Source organism: Moschus berezovskii, chromosome 22, assembly GCF_049115385.1.
Source record: "Moschus berezovskii isolate FMDL1 chromosome 22, NW_MosBer_1.0, whole genome shotgun sequence".
Lineage (NCBI taxonomy): Eukaryota > Metazoa > Chordata > Mammalia > Artiodactyla > Moschidae > Moschus > Moschus berezovskii.
In genome coordinates, this window is record NC_142481.1 from 4,812,454 (window position 1) to 4,826,733 (window position 14,280).

At 43.4% G+C, this 14,280-nt stretch overlaps 1 protein-coding gene across 1 annotated transcript in view; it reads right to left on the reverse strand.

Annotated features, from left to right (window-relative positions):
• Window positions 1-14,280, reverse strand: part of LOC148774286 (uncharacterized) — a 69,844-nt gene that overhangs the window by 8,077 nt on the left and 47,487 nt on the right. The window contains exon 6 of the mRNA XM_088830477.1: window positions 1,391-1,467. Coding sequence (XP_088686603.1) covers window positions 1,391-1,405 — 15 coding nt within the window. The 5' untranslated portion in view covers window positions 1,406-1,467. The remainder of the gene's footprint in view (window positions 1-1,390; window positions 1,468-14,280) is intronic.

The window sequence follows — 14,280 nt, forward strand, 5'->3', positions numbered from 1 at the left end:
AGTGGGTAGCTATTCCCTTCTCCAGGAAATCTTGAAAAAAAAAAGAAAAAAGCAACCAAATCATGTTAACAGGTTTATAGACACAGACATACACTAAAATGGGACTATATACTTATTAATAGTTAACAGAGAAAAGTTGTCATGTCAATAACATAACAGATGGTTTAACTTATTAAAATGTACATAAATATGAGGATGATGTTATTTTTATTTCTTTAAATAAACTAGGATACAGACATACACAATGATGTAAAATAGAGCTCTGGTTCTGAATTTTTTAATTTCCTGAAAATCTGTATCATTTGCAAAGAGCTATAGTTCAAATTTTAAAACAGTTGAACATAGATTAGCACTAAGAAGATTCTTAGAAACACTTTGAAAAATACAAAAATGTGATGAGATTCTGTGATGTGAGCATGGAGTGTACCTGGGAATGATCAGACCTGTGCTCGAGTGACCAAAACTCCCACTTCCCAAACCCAGCATCTCTACTAAACACAGTCATCTTCCAAAGCAAAGAGAAACCAAGAGCATATGGGGTTCCCCCATTAACTGTGATAGTTTAGGCACATCCCTCACTGTTTCTTTCCAAGACACTTGTTAAAGACAAAAGGAAAATACATGAGCTCCGTGACACGGGAATCTCACAGAAGTACCTAAACCAGTGAACATCAGAGTCATGGGGTTAGAAGTACATGGAAGAATGCATTAACACTGCACGGGTATTTTGGCAATATTACAGAAACCAGGATCTGAATCTATCATTTAAAAATGTTAGTTTTAAGCAAATTTCACTTCATATATACCTCCTCTGACATGTGGCCTAATACCACATTTAATTAGTAAGTCTTTCTTATCGACACAGAGGAAGAGGATAGTCCCAACTACATTTTTTTATTTCTGAACATATTCTGAAAAATTCTGGACCACCGAGTTCAGTCTATTTCCAAAGGCATTGCCTTTTGCTCCTGTTCTAAAGACCTGAAGTTGCATCCAGATATAAACTCACCGTGGCGTCTCCCCTACCGCCCGAGGATCGCAACACAGAACAACGTCCACTGCGAATCCCTCACACCAGTGCCTCCCCGTCTTGCTCTTTCACAAAGCAAATATGTTCAACATCGAAACTGACTAATTCAAGGTGAGAATTCATCACGCTCTATAGAAAGCCAGGATACAGACATTGGATAATGGGCTCTGGGACATCAGGAAGAAACCGTCTAAAGAGCCAGTCTTCTTATAGAAGAAAAACTGGCGAAAATAAGCAGTTGGCAACAAACTCCCTAGGGAGAAAAATTAGAAGCAGAGAATTGAAGGTTTGCAGATTTTCAGTCCAGGCATTTCAGGCGGAAAAGCAGACACAGCCCCAGACTTGGGACAGGACATTTACCTGAGAAGCTGCCATTTCCTCCTCTTCTTCCTCCAGCTCTGCGTCTCCTCTGGGGGTATTTTGTCACAAACTCACATCTGGGTGTTAAGAAAATAACTTTAAAGGCATCCACACAACTCTTGAATCTGCAAGTGCTCCAATGATTGAGAAAAAATAGTTTTCTTGTTTCTCTTTGCCTTTTTCAGAGCTCCGTTTTTACTTCCTTGGTTCCTGATCTGCAGCGGATAATCAAGACTAACCTGATATGCTAATCACATGCTGTGTTTGGTGCTTACTTTCCTGCGTTCTCTTTGCAGACCACCCCTGCTAGTTCTTCTCCTTTCCTTTTGCATTACGGAGTGCAGGCCACAGAACAATTCGCAAGAGATAACGGACAGAACTACCAGGTTACCTGACCCAGTCTGTGAGGGTTTTTGAAACAATTTAAGAGGAAGACCCAGATCCATGAACCAAGAGCTGCAGCCTCACACTCAGCATTCCTGAGACCTCAGGAAGGGAGGATTTAGGGCGGGAACTTCTAGAAACAAAGAATGTCAGCCTGATTGATTGGGGAGGGGCTCCTTCTAGGAAGGGTGTGGCGCTCCAAGGCCTGGTATCTGTGACCTTTAGGGAGGGGAGATGGGGAGTGACTGCTTGGTGGGAATCACCTGGGGCCTTGGCTTGCTGGAAGGCTTTGCTCTCCAAATTCTTCCCAAAGATACCTTGCCTGCTGCAAGCTAAGTCGTTCAGTCCTGTCCAGCCCTGCGAATCCATGGAGTGTAGCCCCATTAGCATCTCTGCCCATGGGAAATCTCCAGGCAAGAATACTGGAGTGGGTTGCCATGCCCTCCTCTAGGGGATATTCCCAACCCAGGGATGGAACCTGCATCTTTACCACCATCACCACCAGGGGAGTCCCATGATGCCTTGAGTACTTAATTTTCACTCCTCTCTGTAGCCTGGGGACACAGCTTTTCACAAAATGATTTGCATTGTGACCACCTGCCTGCAGGAGCCTGAAGGTATTTCCATCACAGCTTTCTTTGAAAATAAACCAGGGGCAGCAGAGAACACTGGATTAAAAATGTGTGTGCCTAGACGCTTAGTCATCTCTGACTCTCTGTGACCCTTTGTACTGTATTCCACCAGGCCTCTCTGTCCAAGCGAATTCCCAGGCAAGAATACTTAAGTGGGGTGCCATTTCCTCCTCCAGGGGATCTTCCCAACCCATGTCTTTTGGGCCTCCTGCATTGGCCAGCGGATTCTTTAGTACTATTGCCACCTGGGAAGCACAAAAGTGTGTATGGGAATGGACAAACGCCTGTGAAAATGATGCCCTAAATGCATATCTGATGACCAACAAAGGAAATAATGATCTGTGTTAAGTATTAAGTGATATAACGCTCAGCTGGAAAACAAATGTGAGCTCAAAGTTGAGAATTAGGTTTTATTTGGTGGGAATGTTAGGTCTTGAGCCCGGAAGACAGTATGTCAGTTGATCTTGAGACAGCTGACTCTGAGGAGTCAGGGGAGGAGACAAACTATATACAAGCTTGCAGCAAGGGGCAGGTAATCTGATCATTAAGTTCAGTTCAGTTCAGTCGCTCAGTCGTGTCCGACTCTTAGTGACCCCATGAACCAAAACACAAAAGGCCTCCCTGTCCATCACCAACTCCCGGAGTTCACTCAAACTCATGTCTATCGAGTCGGTGATGCCATCCTGCCATCTCATTCTGTCGTCCCCGTCTCCTCCCACCCAGAATCGCTCCCAGCATCAGAGTCTTCCAGAGAGTCTACTCGTTGTATGAGGTGGCCAAAGTATTGGAGTTTCAGCTTTAGCATAAGTCCTTCCAATGAACACCCAGGACTGATCTCTAGAATGGACCGGTTGGATCTCCTTGCAGTCCAAGGGACTCTCAACAGTCTTCCCCAGCACCACATTTCAAAAGCATCAATTCTTCGGCGATCACCTTTCTTCACAGTATAACTCTCACATCCATACATGACCACAGGAAAAACCATAGTCTTGACTAGACGGACCTTGGTTGGCAAAGTAATGTCTCTGCTTTTTAATATGCTATCTAGGTTGGTCATAACTTTCCTTCCAAGGAGTAAGCGTCTTTTAATTTCATGGCTGCAATCACCATCCGCAGTGATTTTGGAGCCCAAAAAAAATAAAGTCTGACACGGTTTCCACTGTTTCCCCATCTATTCCCCAAGTACTGATGGGACCAGATGCCATGATCTTTGTTTTCTGAATGTTGAGCTTCAAGCCAACCTTTCCACTCTCCTCTTTTACTTTCATCAACAGGCCTTTGAGTTCCTCTTCACTTTCTGATTATTAAAGGTTACAATAATTAAGAAAAAGATCCCTCACATGAAGAGATTTAGTGATCTTCTCTGTATGGTAAGATTCAAGTGTCCACGCTTATTGAAATAATTTCTTTCACAGGCATCTAGATATCCAGAAGTAATCCTGCTTCCTCGATTGTTTACATCCTAATTCCTTGTTTTCTATAAGTGATGGTAGATGAGGCAGCTGGACTCCTCTCACACAGCCCCCCATCCCTCCCCCTGGAAGTTAAGGAGTAGGAAATAGCCAATACCTTCTGAATAGCTGGCTTTGTTTCACCTGGGCTCAGAGACTTGCATTTACAAAAGGCTTTTTAGTAGTAGGGCTTTCCTAGTGGCTCACTTGGTAAAGAATCTGCCTGCACTGCAGGTAAAGGGAAAGTGAAGTCGCTCAGTCGTGTCCGACTCTTTGCGACCCCGTGGACTGTAGCCCACCAGGCTCCTCCATCCATGGGATTCTCCAGGCAAGAATACTGGAGTGGGTTGCCATTGCAGGGAACCGGGGTTCAATTCCTGGGTCAGGAAGATCCCTTGGAGAAGGGAATGACAACCCATTCCAGTATTCTTGCCTGGAGTGAAGAAGGAATTCATAGGGCCTGGACTCCACCTTAGGCCTGTTCATGCTGATCATGCGCGGTCACCTTTACAATGGACTCTGAACTCGGTGTTTAGTGCCTATGAAAACGACAACAGACGGATAAGACCCTGTCCAGACAGGGGAACCTCGGAGCTCGTAACTAGATTACTCATCGCTTAAGAGAAAACATACACTAATCACCCCTTCCTCCAGACAGGCCATAAATTGTTCTGTATCTATCAGAGTGTAACCTCGGGCTTATTGATTATTGGCTAACTGTTTGCCTGTTTGAGCACATGAGCAATGAGCACACAGCACGTGAATAATGCGGTTACTGGGATTGTATCTTGCTTGGTGTATGTAAGTCTCAAAGAATTCGGAGTGGTGGGTTCAGACACGTACACAGGGGGTATAAAAGATTTTCACAAATGCTGGTCGGGGTCCTTGGCTAAGAGGAGACTCTGCCTTGGGCCTGCCGGTGTCATAAACTGCACTTCACTATCCGCATTGTCCATCTGAGTGAGTTTGCTTCCCGGAATGCGTGGCTACAACAGGAGAATCCCATGGACATAGGAGCCTAGTGGGCTACAGTCCATGGGGTTGCAAAGTGTGGGACAGGATTGTGCAACCAACTGTCACTTTCTTTAGTGGTAGAGTCAAGATTTCCTTGACAAATGTCAACAATCTCAGATATGCAGATGATACCACTCTAATGGAAGAAAGCAAAGAGGAACTAAAGAAGCTCTTGATAGGGGTGCAAGAAGAAAGTGAAAAAGCTGGCTTAAAACTCAACATTCAGAAAAACTAAGATCGTGGCATCCAGTCCCATCATATCATGGCAAATAGATGGGGGAAAGTGAAACAGTGACAGTATTACTTTCGTGGGGCTCCGACATCACTGTGGATGGTTACTGAAGCCATGACATTAAAAGACACTTGCTCCTTGGAAGAAAAGCTATGAAAATCCTAGACAGCATATTAAAAAGCAGAGACATCACTTTGCCAAAAGCTATGGGTTTTCTCCTGGTCGTGTATGGATGAAACAGTGAGACCATAAGTAAGGCTGAGCACCAAAGAATGGATGTTTTCTAATTGTGGTGCTGGAGGAGACTTCTGAGAGTCCCTTGGGCTTCAAGGAGAGCAAACCAGTCAATCTTAAAGGAAATCATCCCTGAATATTCATTGGAAGGACTCATCCTGAGGCTGAAGGTCCAACACCTTGGCCATCTAACAATGAGCCAACTCACTGGAAAACACTCTGATTCTAGTGTTGAGTAGAAAGAGGACCAACTTGAGATCTGCAAGTTAACTTTTATTTGGGGCAAAATGTTTCCATTGTTTCCCCATCTATTTGCCATGAAGTGATGGGACTAGATGCCATGATTTTAGGTTTCTCAATGTTGAGCTTTAAGCCAACTTTTTCAGTTTTCTCTTTCACTTTCATCAGGAGGCTCTTTAGTTCTTTTTCACTTTCTTCTTGCTGAAGCTGAAACTCCAATGTTTCGGCCACCTGATGCAAAGAAAGGATTCACTGGAAAAGACCCTGATACTGGGTAACATTGAAGGCACGATGAGATGGTTGAATGGCATCACCAACTCAATGGATATGAGCGTGAGGACGCTCTACGAGTTGGTGATGGACAGGAAAGCCTGGGGTGCTGCGGTCCATGGGTTGCAAAGAGTGGGACACGACTAAGCGACTGGACTGAATTGGGGCAAAATGAGGACTTCAGCCTGGGAGGCAGAATTTCATATAACTCTGAGGGACTGCTCCAAAGTGGCAGTAGGGGAAGGTCAATGTATAAGGTTTTGGTGAACGGGGAGTTCAATGCCATTAAGCACTCATTTTACAAAAGGTTTGTTGCTAATCATGAGGATCTGATGTAACCATGAAAGGATTTAATGCTTCTCTAGACAATCATGACATCTGGTCCCATCACTTCATGGGAAATAGATGGGGAAACAGTGGAAACAGTGTCAGACTTTATTTTTTGGGGGCTCCAAAATCACTGCACATGCTGATTGCAGCCATGAAATTAAAAGACGCTTACTCCTTGGAAGGAAAGTTATGACCAACCTAGATAGCATATTAAAAAGCAGAGACATTCGTTTCCCATCCAAGCTCTGTCCATTCAAGGCTATGGTTTTTCCAGTGGTCATGTATGGATGTAGGAGTTGGACTGTGAAGAAAGCTGATCGCCGAAGAATTGATGCTTTTGAACTGTGGTGTTGGAGAAGACTGTTGAGAGTCCCTTGGACTGCAAGGAGATCCAACCAGTCCATTCTAAAGGAGATCAATCCTGGGTGTTCATTGGAAGGACTGATGCTAAAGCTGAAACTCCAGTACTTTGGCCACCTCATGCGAGGAGTTGACTCACTGGAAAAGAGTCTGATGCTGGGAGGCATTGGGGGTGGGAGGAGACGGGGATGACAGAGAATGAGATGGCTGGATGGCATCACCGTCTTGATGGACATGAGTTTGAGCGAACTCGGGGAGTTGGTGATGGACAGAGAGGCCTGGCTTGCTGTGATTCATGGGGTCTTAAAGAGTCGGACACGACTGAGCGACTGAACTGAACTGAGACAAGATAGAGTGCCTGATGAACTATGGACGGAGGTTCGTGACATTGTACAGGAGACAGGGATCAAGACCATCCCCATGGAAAAGAAATGCAAAAAAGCAAAATGGCTATGTGGGGAGGCGTTACAAACAGCGAGAAAAGCAAAGGAGAAAAGGGAAGATGTAAGCATCTGAATGCACAGTTACAAAGAATAGCAAGGAGAGATAAGAAAGCCTTCCTCAGCGATCAATGCAAAGAAATAGAGGGAAACAACAGAAAAGGAAAGACTAGAGATCTCTTCAAAAAATCAGAGATACCAAGGAACATTTCATGCAAAGATGGGCTCGATAAAGGACAGAAATGGTATGGACCTAACAGAAGCAGAAGATATTAAGAAGAGGTGGCAAGAATACACAAAACTGTACAAAAAATATCTTCACGACCAAGATAATCACGATGGTGTGATCACTCACCTAGAGCCAGACATCCTGGAATGTGAAGTCAAGTGGGCCTTAGAAAGAATCACTACAAACAAAGCTAGTGAGGTGATGGAATTCCAGTTGAGCTATTCCAAATCCTGAAAGATGATGCTGTGAAAGTGCTGCACTCAATATGCCAGGACATTTGGAAAACTCAGCAGTGGCCACAGGAATGGAAAAGGTCAGTTTTCATTCCAATCCCAAAGAAAGGCAATGCCAAGGGATGCTCAAACTACTGCACAATTGCACTCATCTCATATGCTAGTCGGAGAAGGCAATGGCAAACCACTCCAGTACTATTGCCTAGAAAATCCCATGGATGGAGCAGCCTGGTAGGCTGTAGTCCATGGGGTCGCTAAGGGTCGGACACGACTGAGCGACTTCACTTCCACTTTTTACTTTCACACATTGGAGAAGGAAATGGCAACCCACTTCAGTGTTCTTGCCTGGAGAATCCCAGGGACGGGGGAGCCTGGTGGGCTTCCGTCTATGGGGTCACACAGAGTCGGACACGACTGAAGTGACTTAGCAGCAGCAGCAGCAGCAGCATATGCTAGTAAAGTGATGCTCAAAATTCTCCAAGTCAAGTTTCAGCAATACGTGAACTGTGAACTTCCACATGTTCAAGCTGGTTTTAGAAAAGGCAGAGGAAACAGAGATCATGTTGCAAACATCTGCCGGATTGTCAAAAAAGCAAGAGAGTTCCAGAAAACATCGATTTGTGCTTTACTGACTGTGCCAAAACCTTTGAATGTGTGGCTTACAATAAACTGTGGCAAATTCTGAAACAGATGGGAATACCATACCATTTAACATGCCTCTTGAGAAACCTGTATGCAGGTCAGGAAGCAACAGTTAGAACTGGACATGGAACAACAGACTGGTTTCAAAGAGGAAAAGGAGTACGTCAAGGCTGTATATTGTCACCCTGCTCATTTAACTTATATGCAGAGTACATCATGAGGAACGCAGGGCTGGAAGAAGCACAAGCTGGAGTCAAGATTGCTGGGGAAAATATCAATAACCTCAGCTATGCAGATGATACCACCCTTATGACATAAAGTGAAGAGGAACTAAAAAGCCTCTCGATGAAAGTGAAAAAGCAGAGTGAAAAAGTTGGCTTAAAGCTCAATATTCTGAAAACTAAGACCATGGCATCTGGTCTTATCACTTCATGGCAAATAGATGGGGAAACAGTGCAAACTGTGTCAGACTTTATTTTTTTGGGCTCCAAATCACTGCACATGCCGATTGCAGCCATGAAATTAAAAGACGCTTACTCCTTGGAAGGAAGTTATGACCAACCTTGATAGCATATTAAAAAGCAGAGAAATTCCTTTCCCAACCAAGGTCTGTCAAGTCAAGGCTATGGTTTTTCCAGTGGTCATATATGGATGTGATAGTTGGACTGTGAAGAAAGCTGATCGCCAAAGAATTGATGCTTTTGAACTGTGGTGTTGGAGAAGACTGTTGAGAGTCCCTTGGACTGCAAGGAGATCCAACCGGTCCATTCTAAAGGAGATCAGTCCTGGGTGTTCACTGGAAGGTCTGATGCTAAAGCTGAAACTCCAGTTCTTCGGCCACCTCACGGGAAGAGTTGACTCACTGGAGAAGACTCTGATGCTGGGAGGGATTGGGGGTAGGAGGAGAAGGGGACGACAGAGAATGAGATGACTGGATGGCATCACCAACTCGATGGGCATGAGATTGAGTGAACTTCGGGAGTTGGTGATGGACAGAGAGGCCTGGTGTGCTGTGATTCATGGGGTCGCAGAGAATCGGACACGACTGAGAGACTGAACTGAACTGTGGACCCTTAATTAAAATACAGACTACAATCATAGGGAAAGACTTATTTTTCCGATATAATAATATGAAAATTGTGCCTACTATGGTTTACACTACAGAGGTTAGCAAACACTTAGCAAACACACTAATTACATGCCATTTCTAGGAAGGGTTTACCATACATTTCTAGGTTATCACAGAAGATGTATTTCAATATTGTCAACTAATATTCATGACTTGTGTTGATGTTATAATGATACAACAATATTTTAGCGAACTGTCATTGTGTTATCTTCACAAATTAAGTCTTATAACTATTGAAAATTTAGAACCAACCTCTGTTGTACTTTAATACATGCAAAGAGTCCATGACCACTTACATCACGGTGACCTCTTGGGATATATGACATCAATGACAAACACCTGCATTAGGATGTTCATTGTACATTTTACATTCCGGTTCCATTGTGTAATGGAGAATAGATAGAAATGGTTGTAACACAATATAGAAGGGTTTCTCTTATCTCTCAAGTACAAACCATAAAAAAAAAATCTACGTTTGCATACACACTAAAAATGAAGCACCATAGGGATTTCATTGTTGAATTACATTCATTCTCAAATAATCTCAAATCATGTCATTATAAACAGGATGCATTGCTAATAATTGTAACTTTCTAACCATCAACCCTTCATCCTGTGACCCCAACTAACATATTCACATTGTATGTGTTTTAACTATGCATTACTCTCCATAATAATTCTCCTTCAGAGGAAGTTCAGAAAACAGGACTGACGAAATCCTTGCTAGTTTTTAGTCTCTGGTATGTATTTAGATTTGTGTTTTGATGAAATACTTTTGTAAATGTTTGTCACATTATTTCCATATGTTTCTTGTATAAACTCTCATGCTTTCTGATGTGTATTTAGGACAAACCTTGTTTCATCACTTGTTTCTTTACTAGGTGCCGGGGTCCCGCCTAGGCAGAGTCCAGGGATACCCTCAGGATGAACGGCGTCGGCGAAGAAAAGAAAGAGAGTCGAGGCTTGGTTGGGTGCAGAATAGTTCAGTTCAGTTCAGTTGCTCATTCGTGTCCGACTCTCTGCAACCCCATGAATCACAGCACGCCAGGCCTCCCTGTCCATCACCAACTCCCGGAGTTCACTCAAACTCATGTCCATAGACTCGGTGATGCCATCCAGCCATCTCATTCTCTGTTGTCCCCTTCTCCTCCCACCCCCAACCTTTCCCAGCATCAGAGTCTTTTCCAGTGAGTCAACTCGTAGCATAAGGTGGCCAAAGTATTGGAGTTTCAGCTTTAGCATCAGTCCTTCCAATGAACACCCAGGATTGATCTCCTTTAGAATGGACTGGTTGGATCTCCTTGCAGTCCAAGGGATTCTCAAGAGTCTTCTCCAGCACCACAGTTCAAAAGCATCAATTCTTCGGCACTCAGCTTTCTTCACAGTCCAACTCTCACATCTGTACATGACCACTGGAAAAACCATAGCCTTGACTAGACGGACTTTGGTTGGCAAAGTAATGTCTCTCGTTTTTAATAGACTATCTAGGTTGGTCATAACTTTCTTTCGAAGGAGTAAGCGTCTTTTAATTTCATGGCTGATATCGCCATGTGCAGTGATTTTGGAGCCCCCCAAAATAAAGTCTGACACTGTTTCCACTGTTTTTCCATCTATTTCCCATAAAGTTATGGGACCAGATGCCATCATCTTCATTTTCTGAATGTTGAGCTTCAAGCCAACCTTTTCACTCTCCTCTTTCACTTTCATCAAGAGGCTTTTTTCCTCTTCACTTTCTGCCATAAGGGTGGTGTCATCTGCATATCTGAGGTTATTGATATTTCTCCCAGCAACCGTGATTCCAGCTCATGCTTCTTCCAACCCAGCGTTCCTCATGATGTACTCTGCATATAAGTTAAATAAGCAGGGTGACAATATACAGCCTTGATGTACTCCTTTTCCCCTTTGGAACCAGTCTGTTGTTCCATGTACAGTTCTGACTCTTGCTACCTGACCTGCATACAGGTTTCTCAAGAAGCAGGTCAGGTGGTATGGTATTCCCATCTCTTTCAGAATGTTTCACGGTTTATTGTGATCCACACTGTCAAAGATTTTGGCATAGTCAATGAAGCAGAAAGAGATGGTTTTCTGGAACTCTCTTGCTTTCTCCATGATCCAGCGGATGTTGGCAATTTGATCTCTGGTGCCTCTGCCTTTTCTAAAACCTGCTTGCACATCTGGGAGTTCAGGGTTCACATATTGCTGAAGCCTGGCTTGGAGAATTTTGAGCATGACGTTACTAGCGTGGGAGATGAGTGCAATTGTGCGGTACTTTGAGCATTCTTTGGCATTGCCTTTCTTTGGGATTGGGATGAAGACTGACCTTTTCCAGTCCTGTGGCCACTGCTGAGTTTTCCAAATTTGCTGGCATATTGAGTGCAGCACTTTCACAGCATCATCTCTCAGGATTTGAAATAGCTCAACTGGAATTCCATCACCTCCACTAGCTTTGTTCGTAGTGATGCTTTCTAAGGCCCACTTGACTTTACATTCCAAGATGTCTGGCTCTAGGTCAGTGATCACGTTATCATGACTATCTTGGTCGTGAAGATCTTTTTTGTACACTTCTTCTGTGTATTCTTGCCACCTCTTCTTAATATCTTCTGCTTCTGTTAGGTCCACACCATTTCTGTCCTTTATCGAGCCCATCTTTGCATTAAATGTTTGCCTGATGGAGTAGCCATCATGGTCAACAAAAGAGTCTGAAATGCAGTACTTGGATGCAATCTTACAAACGACAGAATTATTTCTGTTCATTTCCAAGGCAAACCATTCACTATTACACTATGCCCCAACCAGTAACTCTGAGGAAGCCAAAGTTGAACGGTTCTATGAAGACCTACAAGACCTTTTAGAACTAACACCCAAAAAAGATGTCCTTTTCATTATAGGCGACTGGAATGCAAAAGTAGGAAATCAAGAAACACCTGGAGTAACAGGCAAATTTGGCCTTGGAGCACGGAATGAAGCAGGGCAAAGGCTAATAGAGGTTTGCCAAGAGAACGCACTGCTCATAGCAAACACCCTCTTCCAACAACACAAGAGAAGACTCTACACATGGACATCACCAGATGGTCAACACCGAAATCAGACTGATTATATTATTTGCAGCCAAAGATGGAGTAGCTGTATACACTTAGCAAAAACAAGACCAGGAGCTGACTGTGGTTCAGATCATGAACTCCTTATTGCCAAATTGAGACTTAAATTGAAGAAAGCAGGGAAAACCACTAGAGCATTCAGATATGACCTAAATCAAATCCCTTATGATTATACAGTGGAAGTGAGAAATAGATTTAAGGGACTAGATCTAATAGATAGAGTGCCTGATGAACTCTGGACAGAGGTTCGTGACATTGTACAGGACACAGGGACCAAGACCATCCCCATGGAAAAGAAATGCAAAAAAGCGAAATGGCTGTCTGAGGAGGCCTTACAAATAGCTGTGAAAAGAAGAGAAGTGAAAAGCAAAGGAGAAAAGGAAAGATATAAGCATCTGAATGCAGAGTTCCAAAGAATAGCAAGGAGAGACAAGAAAGCCTTCCTCAGTGATCAATGCAAAGAAATAGAGGAAAATAGCAGAATAGGAAAAACGAGATCTCTTCAAGAAAATTAGAGATTCCAAGGGAACATTTCATGCAGAATCAGCACTAGTTTATTTTCTACATAAGTGCTTATATACTCTAAAAACAATAATTCTACGGAGGAGGGAATGTCTTGATAAGATTATAGCATGGGATCTGATTTTGGGCTCTACCCCCAAACATCTGCAGAGACAATTTTCCACACTAATACTATATGTTTACTTATTCTCATATCTACCTTATCTCGATGTTTACTTTCTAGTGTAACCCAGGCACACCATAGACAGGGGGCAGGGAGACACAGCAGCAAGCACTGGTGTGTGACCCTGAGGGCCAAGGGTCTCATGAGCTCACTCCAGATCTCACCCGAAGGGGCCCTTCTAAACTCCTGAAGGGCTCTGTATTTACTTTTGCTTGTGGAGTGTCTAGGCCTGTTGTTAGCAGACTTAGTTTTATGCCGGGGGTGCTTTGTGCAGTCGTGAGCATTCCAAATTCTAAATTGACATTTACAGCCCCAACGGGGCCAGAAGGGGTAGGATGTTCTGTGTAAAAATATTTCCCTCATCCCTGGCCTGCTTATAGGGACCCATGCACCCACAGGGACTGTATCGCTGCCGTGCAAAGGTTTCAAGGGGGATATCTGAGCAGCAGTCAGAAGAATTCTTAGAAAGCATAGAAGACTACCAAGCATCAGAAGAAGAAAAGATGGAGGCCCGGGAGTAGATGATGGGGCGGCCCAGAGAAATCCCCGAAGGTCTGGACAGCCTTGCGTGCCAGCTCCTCCAGCCAAGACCTTGTCATGGACGGGGTCTCTCATGCCGGCTCCCGACAACTAGGGCTTCTCTCCAGTGTGTGCTCTCAGGTGTTGAGTGAGATCACTGCTCTGACTAAAGGCTTCGCCACGTTGCTTACATTTGTAAGGTTTCTCTCCATATGAATTGGCTGATGTTTAGAAAAATTTGAACTCCGGCTAAGGCTTTGCCACATTGTTTGCATTTGCATGGTTTCTCCCCAGTATGAATTCTCTGAAGTTGGGGAAGACCTGAGCTATTGGTGAAGGTTTTGCCACATTCTGTACATTTGTAAGTTACATCTCCAGTATGAATTCGCTGATGTTAAGTAGGATTTGAATTCTGATAAAAGACTTTGCCACACTTTGTACATTTATAAGGTTTCTCCCCAGTATGAATTTGCTGATGTTGATTAAGATTTGAGCAATAGATAAACACTTTAACACATTCCTTAGATTTATAAGTTTATAAGATTTCTGGCCAGTATGGATTCATTGATGGTGTCTAAGATGTGAACTCTTAAAGGCTTTACCAACATTTGAAAGGTTTCCAATCTGTATGAATTATCCAATATCTACTCAGATTGGATGAGTGAGTAAAGACTTTTATACATTTCTTACACTTGTTTTCTTTCTGTGGATTCTGAATAGTCTGCTGTTGAGTAAGTCCTGAAGATTGATTAGAAACTTTACCATATT